General features: G+C 40.5%; 1 protein-coding gene across 2 annotated transcripts in view; it reads left to right on the top strand.

The window, feature by feature from the left end:
- Nucleotides 1-18,054, top strand: part of INTS9 (integrator complex subunit 9) — a 110,170-nt gene that overhangs the window by 35,098 nt on the left and 57,018 nt on the right. For both annotated transcript variants that reach the window (XM_036242164.1, XM_036242163.1), the window contains 3 exons: nt 8,489-8,549; nt 13,014-13,076; nt 17,142-17,281. In XM_036242164.1, coding sequence (XP_036098057.1) covers nt 8,489-8,549; nt 13,014-13,076; nt 17,142-17,281 — 264 coding nt within the window. The remainder of the gene's footprint in view (nt 1-8,488; nt 8,550-13,013; nt 13,077-17,141; nt 17,282-18,054) is intronic.

Genomic DNA, 18,054 nt, shown 5'->3' with positions numbered 1-18,054 from the left:
AGATTTAAGAGCTCAAAAGCATATAGCAAGCTAAGTAAACCATTTAATGCATCTCAGTCACTCCTGAAGACATCACTGTGTGCATGTTATTCATAATGATAACCCTATGAACCATCTAGAAAAAGTAAAAATAAAAATCAACCATTGATTCCCCCCAGCTAAGGGCTACAATAAGGTAATGGGGACAAGGTCAGAGATAATTCCAGCTTACATTTTATGCAAAGCTCATAAAATTTAATTATAATCACACCCAGCACTTAGAAATACATATGCCATCCACAAATATCCAAAAGAAAAAGTTTAAATAAATTGTGTGTGTGTGTGTGTGTGTGTGTGTGTGTGTGTGTATTTATACACTTACAATTGGTTTAGACACTGCATCAAATGTATTTCTCAACAAAAATGACTGAGAGGTCATTTCTTTCTTTTTCTTCTTTTTTTTTTAATCCTCACCCGAGGACATTTTTCCATTTTTTGTTCAGGTAGAGCGGGAGGGAGAGAGAGGAACAGAGAGAGAGAGAGAAACATCGATGCAAAAGGAACACATCGAGTGGCCGCCACCCACACAACCGACCAGGGCCGGGGACAAACTGCAACCGAGGCACGCGCCCTTAGCAGGAACCGAACCCGGGTCTCTCAGGACCGCAGGCCGACGCTCTAGCCGCTGAACCAAACCGGCCAGGGCGAGAGGTCATTTCTTATTAAAGTAGCCTGAATTATGTCTCTCCCCTTGCCCCCAAAGATTAAAATGTTCTTGTTTTGTATTGTTAATCCTCACCCAAGGATATTTTTCCATTGATTTTTTTAGATAAGAATAGGAGGAAGGAAGAGAGAAAGAGAAAAAGAGAAACATTGATTTGAGAGAGACATCAATCGGTTGCCTCCACAGGAGCCCCAACTGGGGCTGGGTATTCAACCTGCAACACAGATACATGCCCTTGACCAGGATTCCAATCCAAGACACCTTGATCCAGGGGGCCAGGCCAATAGTTTAACCAAACGGGCCAGGGTTAAAATGTTCATTTATTTTGTGTTTACTGAATCTGCTCTGTGCCAGATGAGGGGATATAGATATGAACATGACAACTTTCCTTTCCTCGCAGAGCTTATTGTCTGTCAGGAGAAAGAATTACATACTTGAGGATTTCATTATATTTGTATTAAGAAAACTATGTTGATAATTACTAAGAAAAATAAAATACAAGTTACTGTGAGGACTTCTAAAAGGTGCCTACATTCTCTGTGGGGTTATGAATTATCTAGGTGTTCAAAACCAAAATTGGACAGACAATTCTAGCTACATGTTTCCCCTTTCCTGTTTATTCTTGTCTTTACCTAATTCTTTTATTCTCACAGCCCTGGCTTAGCATTAAATCCACTTCTGCTCTGTCTACCCCTTGTCACTGGTTTTCTCTCAGAGCGTGGTTATACTAGTGGGATGATTGGCAGCCCACATAGTTTCTTTCAGAAAGTATCTTCCTTTGCTCAGTTCAGAAATCTTCCAGATATACTTGGCTAAAATAGTATCCCCAGTTTCTCCTTATCCTCTCATCCTGCTTTATTTTTCTTCATAGTGCTTATTCAATGCATTATGTATACATATTTGGTTTGTATATTGTGTTTCTTTTCCACTGGAAGATAGGTTTTATAAGGGCAGGGATTGTGTTTATTTTCCACTGTATCCTCTGTGCCTAAAACAGTTCTTGACATGTAGTAGTGTCTCAGTAAATATTTGTCATGTGAATGAATTCCTTTTTCTTCCCTGAATTCCAGCTCTTCTCACCTTCTCCGAGTCCTCTCACTATTAATTGTAATCTCAACTCAGTTTTTCCCATTTAATTATGCTCAGTCACTTCTAACTTAAAATTTAAGAAAAAAAATGTCCACCTTCTCTCCACTCTGCCTTTCCCTTCAGCATTCCTAACTCCTCTGCACTCTGCTTTTCCCACACTGCCCACCAGAACAACTCTCTGAAGTCACAAGTGGCTTCCAGGTCATCAGCGCTGGGGCACATGTGTCAGTCCTCATCCTGCTGGACCTTTCAGCAGCGCTCGTCTCCGTGATGATGCATTCCTGGCCTTCCTCTGACATCTCTGGCTCTTCCTCCTCTGTCTGCTTTGGAGATTCGTCTTTCTCCAACTAGCCATCACACATCAGAATTCTTCAGTATCCAGTGCTCAGCCATCAGAGTCTCCACCAAAGGAATTTAATAAATGTTCAGGGCTTCCATAATTATCCAAACAGTAACTTATGATTGTGCATCTTTAGTTAATAATTCTCTTCAGAGCTCCAGATTCATCTATCCAAAATACTCATATATCTGAAATATTCATATATCCAAAGTTTCTCTCCTTGGATGAAACTTCAAAACTCAACATGTCCCAGACTGAGTTCATTTTTAAACTTGGTCCAAAAGAGAACAGACGCTCCCAGACCTGTTTTACTCCATAGTACCTATCTTAGTGAATGGCATCCTGTTATAAAAGCCAAAAAACTGGGAGTTAACTTAGATGTGCCCTCTTCCTCGCCTCCCGTATCAAGTCTTTCATTAAGCCTTGTCATGTTCACTGTCTGAGAGCTCTGGAATCTGGTCACGTCTCTTCAGTGCTGCTGTAGTCATTACAGGCACTACTGCTAAAGCCTTCTAACCACTTTCTTCAGTTCTCATCTTGCTCCTGCCTGAATCCAAAGCCATCTTTCTGTGTAACTTTTACCATGAAATCAATTCAGGTTTACAGAAAAGTTGCAAGAATAGTACAAACAGCTCCCAGTTATGCTTATCAGTTGTTAATATTCATGACATTGCTTTGTCATTTACTTTGTGTGTGCATGCATGTAATTTTTTCTGCCCCATTTCAATGATATAGACATGATGCTCCTTTACCTCCCAAATACTTGAGTGCCTGTTTTCCAAGAAGGACATTCTCTACCTAATCACAGTACAGTAATCAAAATCAGGAAACTTACATTGATATCATACTCTTATCTAAGCTTTATACCTTATTCATACTTCCCAAGTTACACTAATTAATATTTTACTATAATGTCTTTTATAGTGAAAAGGAAAAATAGCACTACAGGCCCAGGATTCACTCCAGATCACATGTAGCATTTAGTTGTCATGTCTTCAGTCTCCTTTAATCAGAATTTCAGTCTGTCTGTCTGTTAGGACCTTGTCATTTTTAGGAGTACAGGCCAATTATTTTATATAGCATCTTTCAACTTGGGTTTGTCTGATGTTTAGATTGGGATTATTTTTGGTAGGAATGCCAAATGATGGTATATGTTATCAGAAGGCTCATGATGTCAATTTTCTTCAGAACCATTTTTTAAAATTACAAATCTAATCTTACCTCTCACCTATTTAAAACAATGGTTTTTCACTACTCTTAGGATACATACCAAGTACATCTTGGTATATTAAGCTTTATACCTGTCCCTGTAGTATTTTGCTCTTTGTTTCCTTTCAGTTTCAAAGAAATTGTATCTCCTGCCCAGGACAGTCACACATTGTTCCTTCAGCTGTGAGGGCTCTTCTCCCCCTCCTCCATCCTACTCTCCTTTCGCCTATTTAGCCGAGCTTATCTCGAGAGTTTATCATTTATGACTCCAGTTTCTATACAGAAAGGACATGGAGATTGCATTCTTGTTGGGTGATGGGGAGGTAGTGTATGGGACTGTTGAAATTTCATTTGAATAACCTTTTATGTCAGATGTCCATACCAAAGGCTGGTGAGAGTGAGGAGAGGGAAGCACTGAACTTGGTAGCTGCCTGCTTTCTCTGTACCCTCCAAACCTGCCCCTTGACCCAGTTTCTCCTTGACTCTAATACTGTCCAAATCTCACCTCAATCATCACAGACCCAGGCAAGTCTTCTGATGTTGCCTAGACCATCATTGGCGAATGTTGTCACGCTTTGTGCTACACTGCTTCATCATTTTTAACAGCTTGTCTCTGTTGGTGTGACACTTGATATGTCTGTCCTGCAGGAGGACAGGTATGTTTTGCTCATGGTTATAGCACCAGCACCTGAATGCTTGAAACACAAACAAAGATTCACTCATTCTACAACACTACAAAAGATGAGGCCGTTTTGTTTCCTTTTTCTGGAAAGACCTCCTCCATCTGTATCTCTTAGCTTCTCCCACACCAATACACAGGCAGACTTGCCCTTTCTGCATGAGCCCATAACACCTTCTGCTTCCCCTGTCATAGCTTTTATTTTATTCTATTGTAGCTGCTGGTTGCTTTCTTCCTATACTAGTGTAAACTCCTAAAACTCAAGGATTATTTTATTGACTCATGTTCTTGCACTTTGTATACTTTGCTCAGGGTAAGTTTTATAGATATTTTTTAATGAATGAATATAACCAACATCTTTCATTATTTTCTGATCATAAAAGTAATGCATTTCAAAGTTGGAAATTGGACAAATGAAAAGTATAAAGAAAAAATGAATTACATACCATATTTATTCTGTTTCACTATTTTTCTAGGTGATAGATTACTTTTAAATGCCTTAGGTTATTTATTTATTTATTTACTTACTTACTTATGGGAATATTTTACAATTAAAAAATTTTTTACATATATGTTTTTCTTGACCATAACATTTTTTTTTTTCTTATCCTTACCCGAGGACATTTTTGCATTTATCTTCAGATAGAGCAGGAGGGAGAGAGGGAGGGGGAGAGGGAGAGAGAAACATCGGTGTGAGAGAGAAACACCGAGTGGTTGCCACCCACACTATCCCAACCAGGGCCAGAGACAAGCTGCAACCGAGGTACATGCCCTTAGCAGGAACCGAACCCAGGACTCTCCAATCCTCAGGCCGACACTGTAACCACTGAGCCAAACTGGCCAGGGCGACCATAACATTTTTAATAGCATCTTTTTTCCTAAGAAATTATTGTTAAATATTGGATGCAACGACGTGTTCATCTAGAATCATAATTTTTTAAATATGTTCACCTCCCATATTTTATTAGATTTCTGTGGAGAATCCTTTGTTTCCTTGTTTAGAAAATTCACACGGTCAAATTTTGTAATCATTAAGAAAAAAATAAGTCCCTTTCCCTTTTGTTTTTTAAAGTTTACTAACTCTTTATGGCTTAGTCATTAACTATTGGAACTCAGTCACCAAATATTTTCACCCCTGTAGTCAGCATCCTTTTGCCATTTAGTGACACATGTGTGCGGCTCTTCATCTTTGACGCTATTATTATGACATGGTCAAGTTCTCTGTCCCATCTGCTGGAAATTTCTCAAATCCAGAATAACCACAGGGATTTCATAGAAGGCTATGATATAAAAAATGTGTAGCAAAAGTAAAACCACAATACCTGAAATTTTTACCTATTTTAAAAATAATTATTTTCTAATAAGCAGTGTAACATTTCTCATCATTTTTTGAGAACTAACTGCATTGGTCATCTCTAATTTGCTGATTTGTATGTATCTGATGGGGAGCAGAGAGAATGCATGTACTTTGATCCAGTTTTCTTAGAAAAGGGAAGTGAATGTTTACAGCCTTCTTTAGAGAGTTAGCACACAGGAAATGTGAACAGCATTCACATTGTCTTATTATTACACGTTTATTAGAATACTTGGTTTTTTAATCTGATTTGATAGTAAATATATTTTTCAAGAAATAAGAAGTCTATAAAGGAAGACATATATGACTGAAATGAGATGGGAATTAAACAGCTAGTGATAATAGATTACTTCTCTGAGAGGTTAGAGCAGAAAACTCCCAGAGTTGTTTTTTAAAGCTTATCAGTTATAATTTATGCCAACCAAATTTGATTCTCCCAGTTGTGATTTTCATTCTCAAGTATGAAATCTGAAATTCTTACTTTTTGATTAATAAAAGCAAAATGTAGCCCTGGCCGGTTTGGCTTAGTGGTTAGAGCGTCAGCCTCCAGTCCAGAAAGACCCAGTTTCGGTTCCTGCTAAGGGAATCTACCTCAGTTGCAGTTTGTCCCCGGCCCTGGTTGGGTCATGTGGGTGGCAGCCACTCAGTGTGTCCCTTTCACGTCGATGTTTCTCTCTCTCTCTCCCTCTCCCCCCATCCTCCACTCTATCTGAACAAAAAATGGAAAAATGTCCTTGGGTAAGGATAAAAAAAAAAAAATTAGATGCATGTATTTTCAGGTTTGTAACCTTTCCTAGGAGATTGGCAGATATTCACATATGTACATTTCTGTTTGACTTTCATACCTATCACTTACTTACAAAATCAGAATCTGATAAAATTATTTTGGCAAGAGGATAGGGACTGTATACATTAATTTGGTTTCTGCTTATAGAGTGATTTAGTCCCCCACCCTTACTTCGCCCTTAATTTCTACTTCACAGGCTAATTTTATGGTGAGGTGCTAAATTCCTTTTGCTCTTCAGCTCCTACTCCTGCTGTGCTCTTTCTTCACACACCACTTTGATCACTACGTTTTCATTTTACAGCATTTTCCCCCTGAACTATTAATAGCATTTTCGCCTACCAACATAATTCATCTGGTCAACTAATAGACACAGTTAAATCCTGAGATTACCAGAAGTGATTTCTGAATCCAGACTATTTTAATGTATCATATATATGGAATTAACTCCACCTTCTAGTAATTATTCACTTAGGTATGGCATCATTTTGTAACACTCCAAAAAACCAGCTTCATTTTCCAGAATTGGAAACTCAAGCCACAGGTGACAAGTGACAAATCCACTTGTGGCAGTGAATCCAGAAAGTGAATTTGACTAGAATTCAGGTATTTTCATGTGCAGTGAATTCTGGCTGGGAGGCAGCTTAGGTGTTCTTGTCAGAGCACCTGACCTCTCTCTCTCTGTCTGAGTCTTTCTCATCCATAGATGCTGATCCCATTTGGCCTTCCCCTCAGGCTTGTTGTCAAACACAAGCAAGGTGAAGTCGGGGGCAGGAACAGGAAAACTATAAAATGCTCTAATGTTCACCTTTCCTTTTTCTTTGTTGTTCTGCATAGTGTTCTTTTAATTTTCCCAATTTACTGCTAAATTATTTGGCTTCTCAATGATCCACTACCACAGAATTCTTCGTGTGGAGAATTGATTTTAAATTGATTTTAGAGAGAGGAAGGGAGATGGGGAGAGAGATAGAAACATCAGTTGGCTGCCTCCTGCACACCCCCTACTAGGGATCGAGCCTGTAACCTGGGTATGTGTCCTGACTGGGAATTGAATCAGCAGCCTCTTGGTGCATGGGTTGATGCTCAATCACTGAGCCACACCAGCTGGGCATGCCACATAATTCTTACATTTAAGCTTGATACGCCCTGGCCGGTTTGGCTCAGCGGTTAGAGCGTCGGCCTGCGGTCCTGAGAGACCCGGGTTCGGTTCCCGCTAAGGGCATGTACCTCGGTTGCAGTTTGTCCCCGGCCCTGGTCGGTCGTGTGGGTGGCAGCCACTCGATGTGTTCCTTTCACATCGATGTTTCTCTCTCTCTCTCTGTTCCTCTCTCTCCCTCCCACTCTACCTGAACAAAAAAATGGGAAAATGTCCTCGGGTGAGGATTTAAAAAAAAAAAAATGAAGTCATCTTGCCCTGGCCGGTTTGACTCAGCAGTTAGAGCGTCGGCCTGCGGTCCTGAGAGACCCGGGTTCGGTTCCCGCTAAGGGCATGTACCTCGGTTGCAGTTTGTCCTCGGCAGTGGTTGGGTTGTGCGGGTGGCAGCCACTCGATGTGTTCCTTTCACATCGATGTTTCTCTCTCTCTCTCTGTTCCTCTCTCTCCCTCCCACTCTACCTGAACAAAAAATGGAAAAATGTCCTCGGGTGAGGATTAAGGTTGATACAACAGGGGTTTTTTGGTGTGTGTGGGGGTGTTTGGGGTATTTTGTTAATCCTCACCTGAGGATATTTTTCCATTGATTTATTTTTATTTAACTTATCTTTATTGTTGAATGTTTTACAGATGCCCCCCATTTTTGCCCTCATTAACCCCCTCCTCCCCACTCCCACCCCTCTCTTGTCTTTCCCACACTATTGTCTGTGTCTATTAGTTATGCATATATGCATATAAGTACTTTGGTTTATCTCTTCCCCCACACCTCCCCCCCTTCCCTTTGAGGTTCATTAGTCTAACAACCAATTTGTATCTCTTAATCATTGATTAATTTTAGATAGAGTAGGGGAGAGAGAGAGAAACATCAGTGTGAGAAAGATATGCATTGGTTGCCTCCCACACGACCTGACTGGGCCCCAGGCAGGGCCAGGGATTGAACCTGCAACCCAGGTACATTCCCTTGACTGGGAATCGAACCCAGACCCTTTGGTCCAAGGGCTGACTCTCTAACCGCTGAGCCAAACCAGCCAGGACTATTTTTTTTTAATTAGTATTTTGGGTGAGCATTGCTGCCAATAATTTCAAGCTGTTTTTAACTTTATGGAGACAATATAGTCACCTTGAAATTTCTAAGGATTATAATCTATTGAGGATAATTTAATTTTTTGTTTTACAGTCCCAGGCTGTCTAATCTTCCCAGCTGGTCCCTAAAGGATGGAAATGTTTTCTTGGACAAGGTAATGATTAACTGAAGTGTATCTACACCCAGTGGCAAGCCCTCTTGTCATACCAGGATTACCGAACAGTAATGTGATTGATGGGCTCATCCACCCTCCCATCCCCCATTCCCCAAACCTCACCCCCCGCCACTATGTATTCTCCCTGACAAAAATCCCAAATCCATGTAGGGTCTTTAGTACTTGGTGATTGTTGTTTTTAAGAGTCTTTTAGGGAATCCCTGCTCAGATTCAGGTCCAGTTTTCTCATGTGAAAAAATCTAAGAGCTGCAGCTGCAAATATATTGACATTGTCATCGTTTGATCTGATCACTCTGGCTGCCGTGTGAGGAATATAGACTGAGGAGCCAGGTGTTTAACTTCCCAGGCAGTACGTTCTGCAGAAATAGGGATAAAAATATGTTCTTAGGTAAATTTGTGTAGAGGACCTTCCAGACTATGATCTATGCTCTTATTCCAGCCTTTCCTGGTGACCTAGAATAGACAGTTTCATAGGTTATGAAAAAAAGTACATAGTTCTAGGAATCTAAGATTTGGGGTCCTATTGATTTGAATCACTGACTAACAAAGCCTGAAGTAAATGACTTAAATTCTTTTTTCTAAACTATTAAGTTTTTGACATTAGATTATCTTCATAGTAAATTCTTCCTCAGATCACTATTTAGGCAGTTAACTTATAAATGAGAGACCAAAGGTATAAAAAATGTTAAAACTATAATTTTATACTAAAGAAAATCAGAGGTAAAAGGTTAAAAACTTCAAAGCTCATCCATGCCATCCTTAGTCTTCTAAATCATTTTTGTTTCCCAAGTCTCACAATTGAATGACTGAATCAGTTTAAATATCCTTAAAATGATTCCTCTAAATAAGGCATTTCCTTCTTGTAATAGATATTGTTAAATAAAGAGGTGCTCTTTTTACAGAATTAATTCTTGTGAACTGCACACCTCAAGTGGAAGCCTCAGGTGCAAGTCAAGTGCATAATTTGAAATGAGATTTCCCTCATAGTTAATCCTTAAAATTATGTGACATTCAGGAACCTGTGTACCTAAAATCAGCCTTACTCTTCTGCTAGCTGTAAAAGCATTATTCCTTGAAAAAGGTTCCGAAGCATCCCATTACCAGTGTATTGTGGGCAAAATGGCTTGCATGTGTATGTGAGAGCATTTCATTAGGAGAGAGTGGTGAAGAAAACACAATGACATTGTAAGTGCACAGAATGGCAAATGTGCTTCTCCAGCCAGGAAGGAGAGCCTCAGAGGAGGCTTTGTCATGTGAGGTAGGCATGCCCTGATATGTGGTCTTATGGGGAAGAAGATTACGTAGCCAGTTTAAGACCAGGCAGAGCTTTGAAATTTCCCATGATTTGTCTGCAATCGTTTTTAACCTCATCCTAAGGGAGTTGGGAGTCTTTTCCCATTAAACATAATTGCTTGTTTGTTTTTAGCTGGCAGATACATTGTAATTAAGAACTGTTTGCAGTCTCTTTTTGACTCAGGCTTTCACTGGTTAAATAATATATTTATGTAAGGAGAGGAATTAGAGTTTACAGTGAAAGGCAAGTGTTGGAAATAATCTTTCAAGGTTCTGATATAAGACTTGTAAAATTCAAAAGGAAAATAATGTATAGTTATTAGCCTATCTTTAGATAAAGATTGAGAGTAAAATCACTGAGACTCAAATATAAATATAGATACATATATATGATATAGAAAAACAGTGGAACCTCTGTTCTCAAACTTAATTCATTCCAGATGGCTGTTCAAAAACCAAAGCATTTTTATCCCATTAGAAATCATGTAAATTGAATTAATCCATTCCAGAACTTCAGAATGATTCCCTGTTTTATTGTTGTTTTTAAATCCTCACCCAAGGGTATTTTTCTATTTATCATCGGATACAGTGGGAGGGAGGGAGGAAGAGAGAGAAACATCAATATGAGAGAGACACATCTACTGGTTGCCTCCCACGTGACCCAACCAGAGACAAGGATAAACCACAACCGAGGTACGTTCCCTTGACTGGAATCGAACCTGTGACTCATTGGTCCATGGGCCAATGCTCTAACAGCTGAACCAAACTGGCCAGGGTCGATTCCCTGTTTTAACCTTTCTTTTATACAGTATGTGTCTAATGTACTATTTTATCTACAAATAAACACTTTAAAAACAAAAAGGACATGAAAAATAAGTGAAAATTTAACAAAAAGGAAATTAAGTGTACAGTTAAAAATGAAAATAATAATAAGCAGTAATAAAAGCAAAAAAAAAAAAACCCACAAAAAATATTCACAGCACAATTTCCTGAGCTGTTAATAGCAATAAACTGAATCATATTCATGCATTCTCTCCTTTGTCGCCTGAGAGATGCATGACTGATCATACAGGTATCAGCATGAGAGGGTTTTCAGGTTGAGAAGCAAATTGTTTAAGATGGGAGACGTTTAAGAACCGAGTTTTGACTGCATATGTTCAGTGACTAATGAAACCACAAGAGAACAAAATTCTCTTTCTGGAAAGAGCAAACTGTCAACCAAACTGTATGTATATATTTAAATATAGATGCTTAATCCTCACCCGAGGATATTCTTTCATTGACTTTCAGATAGAGTGGGAGGGAGGAAGGGAGAGAGAGTGCAAGAGATACATCGATTAGTTGCTTCCCACATGACCCCAATAGGTCATGGGGATCAAACCTGCAACCAAAGTACGTGCTCTTGACCAGGGATCTAACCCATGACTCTTCAGTTCGAAGGCTGACAGTCTAATCACTGAGCCAAACCAGCCAGGGCTCAAACTATATTTTTTTATAAAGTCATAGATAGCTTTAACCTTGATGGAACAAAAAAATTCTCCATAGATTTGTTTCAAGTGTCAGTGACGGTAGACAGCAACTCTAGTGGCCTTCCTGGAGGCATTGTGGAGACCCTGTTGGTGGCCCACACATGTCTCTCCAGTGCTCTGCCATGCTTCCAGCTGCCAGTACCTGTATGATTTTCCAGTGTTTGTCCTGAAATGTAAAATGCAGAGGTTACTATATAAATATCTCAGATTCCATGCCCCTGGCTAAGATAACTCCAAGGTATATATTTTATACACCAGTGTCCCCAGGGATTAAGTCCCACCTGCCCACAGTGGTGTGTAGCTCAATAACATATTCATTGTCAGCCATCTTCCTTTCGCTTTATCACTTGCCCATCCTCCCCGTTTTTCCCTATAAGCTTTTCTCAGGGATATTTGTGAGGGAGTCCAAACTAAGACAGGCATATCAAATGTGGTATGTCGTGGCAGGGTGTGGAGTTATACTACAAGTGTACTTTTTTCTTTTGAATGATTACATTTGGTTTATAATCCCAAATAAGTGGTATGCTCTGCAAAGACAAAGATTATATTCATGAAGGTGATGGTGGGGTGTGTGTGTGGGGGGGGGGGTAGTTTAATTCCTACCCTCTACTCTTCATGTGCCTCCTTACTTGCCCCTTGCCCTTTGGTAGGAGAATGGCTCTAGGGCCAGGACACCTAACCTGATTGCATAACAAAATCATCTGAGGTGCTTGTTATGCATACAGGTTCCATGACCTCATCCCCAGAGTTTCAGATCCCTTGGGTCTTAGATAGGGTCCAGGAATCTTGATTTCATCAGTATTCCCAGAGTATTCTGATGTTGCTGGTTATGGTCTACAGAACTGTTACTCGGGAAGCATTGGATCATTAATTCTGGAAGCAGCCTGTGTCCTTGAAGAGGCATCAAGAAATATGCATTCAGGTCCTGAGTCAGCCACCTACCATTTTTTGTTGTTGTTTTTTATCCTCACCCAAGGACATTATTCCACTTTTGTCCAGATAGAGTGGGAGGGATAGAGAGAGAAAAACATCCACACGAAAGGGACACATTGAGTGGCTTCCTCCTGCACGACCCCAACCAGGGCCAGGGACGAATCTCAACCGAGGTACATGCCCTCAGAATCAAACCCGTGACTCATTAGTTCGTGGGCCACTGCTCTAACCGCTGAGCAAACCGGCCAGGGCATGCCATCTACCATTTTTTAATATTTTTTCTTGATTGATTTTAGAGAGAGAAGAAGGGAGAGGGGGAGAGAGAGAGATAGAAACATCAATGAGAGAGAACATTGATTGGCTGCCTTTTGCATGCCCCCCACTGGGGATTGGACCCACAATCTGAGCATGTGCCCTGACCAGGAATCAAACTGGAGACCTCTTGGTGAATGGATCGACGCTCAACCAGGGAACCACATTGGCCGGGCGCTGTATTTTTATCCTGAATGACACAACTAACCTCCTTGAGCCTAAACTGGAAACAGTTGGCCCAACTAACCTTCTAGCTTCCCTTCAACTCAAGCAGTCTGTGATTCTTCATGGAAAGTTTGGTTTGGGGATGAAATTTCTTTGTTGCTCCATCTCTTGGATATTTCTTACTAAAATTTTTCCTTTTTATTTCTTTTAGGAGCTAAAGGAGTGCTCGGGTCACATATTTGTGGATTCTGTGCCGGAATTCTGTTTGCCAGAGGTAAAATTAAAGTGAATCTCTCTGTGGAAACAAATCATATCTTGTCATCTCTCAAAATGAAGTCAGGAAATAATTTTAAGGGGCTGAGCTTCCTCTTTTCAAGTTGAAGTGAATCTGTTTTTTCAGTCACTTTGTTATACAGCTGAAACATCATTTAGGAGTTCTCTATTGTCTGGTAATCATTTGTCACTCTCTTCTTCCTGTTCCTAGCTCTTCTCCATAATCCCCACTGACACTTGTATTAGGGTGTAGTTTTGAACAAGGTAAGGGAATAATTCAGGCCTTTCAGTTTTGTAATTATAACTAGCCATACTTTTCCTAGTCTTGCTTAGAGTGGGTAATTGGGAATTGCTGTTATTCAGTCAGTGCGGTAAACTGTACAAATTCTTGCTGACTTGAAAGATCCTATTGAATATTTTTTAAAATTCATAGGTTCTGAACTGAGTTATGGATATCTGTTGTTTACATATTATTATCACATTGAGACGTTAAAAGAGTCTGAGGCCAGTTTCATCCTTGAAAGGAAACACAGATCAGTTTGCATTCGTTTTAAAGGAAACGAATCTCAGCTGACAGTCCCAATCCCCAGAACGGCCTTGATGGAGCTCTCGACAGACAGATGAAGTGCAGGGAAGCCAGTAGCTAGTCCAGGGTTCCTGAGGAAATCTATGAGAAGCTACCATCCTGTTTTTCCCATGTGCTCAGTGGATGACAGCGCCTGTAGAAAATATTTTCACAGGTCAGTGCCAAAGAGAAAATAAATTTAGAGTGTCGTTTCTCTTATTTTTGTCCTCTCTTCCTCCCTCTCTTTCCATTTCTACATTTTCTCTAATACCTATAGATAAACATTTTCCTCTCTTTAAAGGATGTGTATATGCCCTTTGGGGTACCAGACTAAAAGAAAGGAAAACATAGAAGGATGTGGTCATAGAAGGCAGCAGAAAAGGGAGAAAGTTTGAGGTAAAGTCATAAGAATAAGGGTGAAGGAAGACAGTTATCAAGAATCTTCAGCTCTCCCTACCTGCAGTTAGTCCTTTGTCATCTTCATTTGTCATTTAGGAATTGGTGGGGCAGGTCCCCATCTGTTCAGAGAGTCCTAGTCCCTGGTGCTGCATTTATCTTCATTGCAGCACCTGCCACTGACTGCTGCAACCTTTGGTTAATGGACAGCAGTGAGGAGCCTGAATAGTGTTCTGATGACTTTTTGACTTGCTACTAGAGTACTAAAGTTAGAAATTAGACAATTACCATTTCACAACTCACCTTTTGCAAGCTAAAGGAGCATTGATATATTTAGGGTTCCAGAGCAGCATTTTTTAACTAGCGTGCTGCAAGAATTTTTCAAACATGTAGTCCCTCTTTTCCCTTAGATTGTCAAATGAAAAAGTGACAACAGCCAACACAACAATAACAATCCAGTGTGAATGAATCAAAAGTATACCTGTTTGTTTGTTTTTTCCTGTCAAATTGGCAATAAATATATTTTTTGGTGTGCCGTAGAATTTTAGTAATTAGTTTATGTGTGCCATGAGATGAAAAAGTTGAAAATCACTGTTCTAGAACCATGTACGTTTTTTCAACTACTGTCATACTTGTGGTTTATAACAAGTTAGTAAAAGTTGCTATTTTAAGGAGAACCAGGGCATTGTATGATCAGAAGATAGGAGAGTCAGAATCAGCAAAGGGGTACTTCCCACAGTGCAGTCTCCACTGATTTGGGTGAGTCGGGCAGACTTAATCCCAGTCCTAATGGAATTTATAATTTATAATCTTGTACAACTACCTTAAACATCTGAATGTCCCTTAAAATCTACACTATGGACTGCATATAAGGTCCAGAACAGTATAGTAAGCAAGCAATGAATGAGGCTAGTTTTAACCCAGTTCATGGTCTGTGGAACCCAAATGTCTGTATACAAGAAGTTTAAAATTAAAATAATCTTTATTGGATTTCACTGAGTGCAAGTATATAAGTAAATATATAAATGTGATTTGGATATTAAATTTACTTCTGAGAGGAAAAAATGTTCATGTAGACACAGTTGCTATGTATACAGACAGAATACATATACATATTTCCTTCCGGCTTTCCTCACCAAATTTCTCATCATTCTAGACTCTGGGCTGATTCTTACACATTAAAGAGACGTTTCAAATATTCTGGCCCAGGCCCTATACATGGGAGGGAGGGAAGGTAGAGAAGCTCTTGAGCTTGACTGTTGCTTCAGCTGTCCTTCCCTGTTTCCCTCTGGGTCTGTCCCTCTGCGGCTGTGTCTTCATTTCCTTGTCTGTTTAGAAATGGCTCTAGTGAGATGGTAGGGATGGGGCCTGCAGAGTGCTACGTGACCTCTCAAGACTAGGATATTGTCTTGGAAGGGCAGCGTACAACATGGAGTTAAGGGTGATGTAAATAGCATATTATTGTCATTAAGCATTTTATTCACACAGATTCCCACTGCTCTAAGCAGTAAGTAGCTTTTGACCTCAAATCGACATGCCGTCCCCAGGAGCTGATTATGCCTTGGCAGCTTTATTAAATTAACTTATTTCATATGTAAAGTCATTCAACCAGAAAATACCCACAGCCCAAGTAGTACATTGTCTCTATCATTTGCAAAGATAGCACAGACATCTTTGTTACTTCTCCGTGGGGACGTACTAGCTCAGTGACCCATTGTTCTAAAAGACTTCTTTGACTCACCACATGCTGTCCTTGGTGCACCACGTAGTGTCCCAGGGGTAGCTTCCCTGAGGCGGAGAGCTCAGTGATGGAGATGGTGTCTCTGAACCTTAGCATCTCGCTTTCCCTCACAGAAGGTGCTGCTTATAGCTGCGTTCCTCCAGCAGCAGTGCCCAAGGCCTGTTACACACTGCCTGCCACAGCTGGGAAGGGATGAAAAAGAGTCAGCAGGATTCTTGACCTGAGAGACGTTTAATGTTTGAGGGACAAGGCGATACTTTGAGTTGCCATTGTACAGAATGGTAACTGCAGTAGAGGGATATATATGAAGTGCCTTGATTGTTCTAAAAGAGAAGTGGTTTCTTTCATCTGGGCAAATCGGGAAGGCTTAGTGGAGGAAGAAAACTGAGCTTTAAAAGAGGTGGGGCTTAAATTTATGGGAAATAATTTCCTTCTAAGAGAGTTTTCATAAAATATACTAAACATGGTAGCATCTTTCCCTCACCTGCCAACCTGTCTTGCCCATTTTCACATGACCTTAATGGTGATGTGGCATTAAGACTAGAGTAGTGTAGGAGAGTATAATTTCCTTTTGTGACTCTGTCACTACTTTTTTTTTGTTTCCTTGTCTCTATATCCAGCACTAATGGTCAAATGTCACCTCAAAAAAGAAACAATAACTCTGGCCGGTTTGGCTCAGCAGTTAGAGCGTCAGCCAGTGGACCCGAGAGACCCGGGTTCAGTTCCCTCTAAGGGCACGTACCTCTGTTGTGGTTTGTCTCTGGCCCCTGTTGGGGTCGTGTGGGTGGCAACCAGTCAAAGTGTCTCTTTCACATCGATGTTTCTCTTTCTCTCTCTCCCCCCCTCTTTCTGTCTTCCTCCCTCTCTCCCTTTCACTCTATCTGAATATGAATGCAAAAAAAAAAAAGTATGTCCTCTGGTGAGAATAAAAAGAGAGAGAGAAACAATAAAAGTTTGGTTCCCACATTTGACTTTTGAAGAGCTGGTTTCTGTGTGCTGTTCCCTCTGTTCCCATAATTCTCCATGGCAGCGGTGCATTACTTTCTAGTCCCCTCTCAGCGTATATTGTGCTCTCTCTGCTTCGTGCTGCCTGGTTCTACCTGCCATTGATCCTCACGGGTCTGACTCAGAACTCTGGTTTCGTAAAGTCAGGGCGCTGCTGGTGGACTGGCTGCTATCCTGTCCTGCTACTTCAGGGCAATATTAGGAAATACCCTAAAATGAGAATAGAGGTATTGCAGGAAAGCCATCTGTTCTGTAGCACCAAAACTACTCTGCATCCTGATAGCATCATGTTTTAGTTGCATTGTGTTGATCTGTTTGCTCTGAACAGATATGTGTCATTCCCTCTCCTTTCTTTTCAGACGGAGCTAATAGATCTGTCTACGGTAGATGTGATCCTGATCTCTAATTATCACTGCATGATGGCACTGCCCTATATCACCGAGCATACCGGCTTCACAGGCACGGTGTATGCCACAGAGCCCACCGTTCAGATCGGCAGGTGAGACTTTATTCTTATCCCATTAGCATGAGGCTGGAGAACTCCTTCCTTCACTGGTGACTACTTGATAGAGTGTTGTGCCAAGAGTGATGGTTATTTCCTTCTGATCAGCTAACCTAGAGAAGAGGCATGAAAAAAAACAGCTCTCTAGGTAAAACAAATGCTCACTGGAATCTCCTAGAGACTGATGCTGCCAGTAGCCTTCATTGTTTTTGTTTTGGTTTTGGTATCAAAATTGGAAGGAGTTCCCAGAGACAGCTCCTCTGTGCCCATGATACTGATGAGGGAGGTAGCATTTAATAAGATGCCATAGCATGCACTGCAAAGAGCCTCAGGAGAAAGGAACATAGCATATGTCTCCCCTTTTATGGATTAGTGCAGACTATGAATGCAGACAGCTTGTAGAAAACAGGATACATCATTAGATGGATAAGTTGTCTGGACTGTTATGAGAGTGAAACTCAGAACTCGAAGGAGTAAAACCTGAGGCCTTCCTTTGACTCAGAACGCTCTGCTGTCTCTTTCTCTGCCCCTCCCGAGCCTTCATGGTTTCTGCATGTAACCATAGTAATAGTTAGTGAGAAGAAAATTACCCCAGGAAAAAAAATTGTGTTGAAGCAAATTAACAAGTGTGGTATAAGGTGCAACTATCAAAACCAGAAATACTGGTTCTGGTATCTTGCAGAAGTCCAACAAGATGGAATTACCAGAAATAAAACAATATGTCCTTTTTGTGTGTCAAATCACATTACCTGCAGTGAGTACAGAAAAAT

This window comes from Molossus molossus, unplaced genomic scaffold (assembly GCF_014108415.1).
Source record: "Molossus molossus isolate mMolMol1 unplaced genomic scaffold, mMolMol1.p scaffold_m16_p_4, whole genome shotgun sequence".
NCBI classification, from domain to species: Eukaryota; Metazoa; Chordata; class Mammalia; order Chiroptera; family Molossidae; genus Molossus; species Molossus molossus.
The sequence above is the reverse complement of the archived record's forward strand: the minus strand, read 5'-3'. Positions and strand labels throughout refer to the sequence as shown.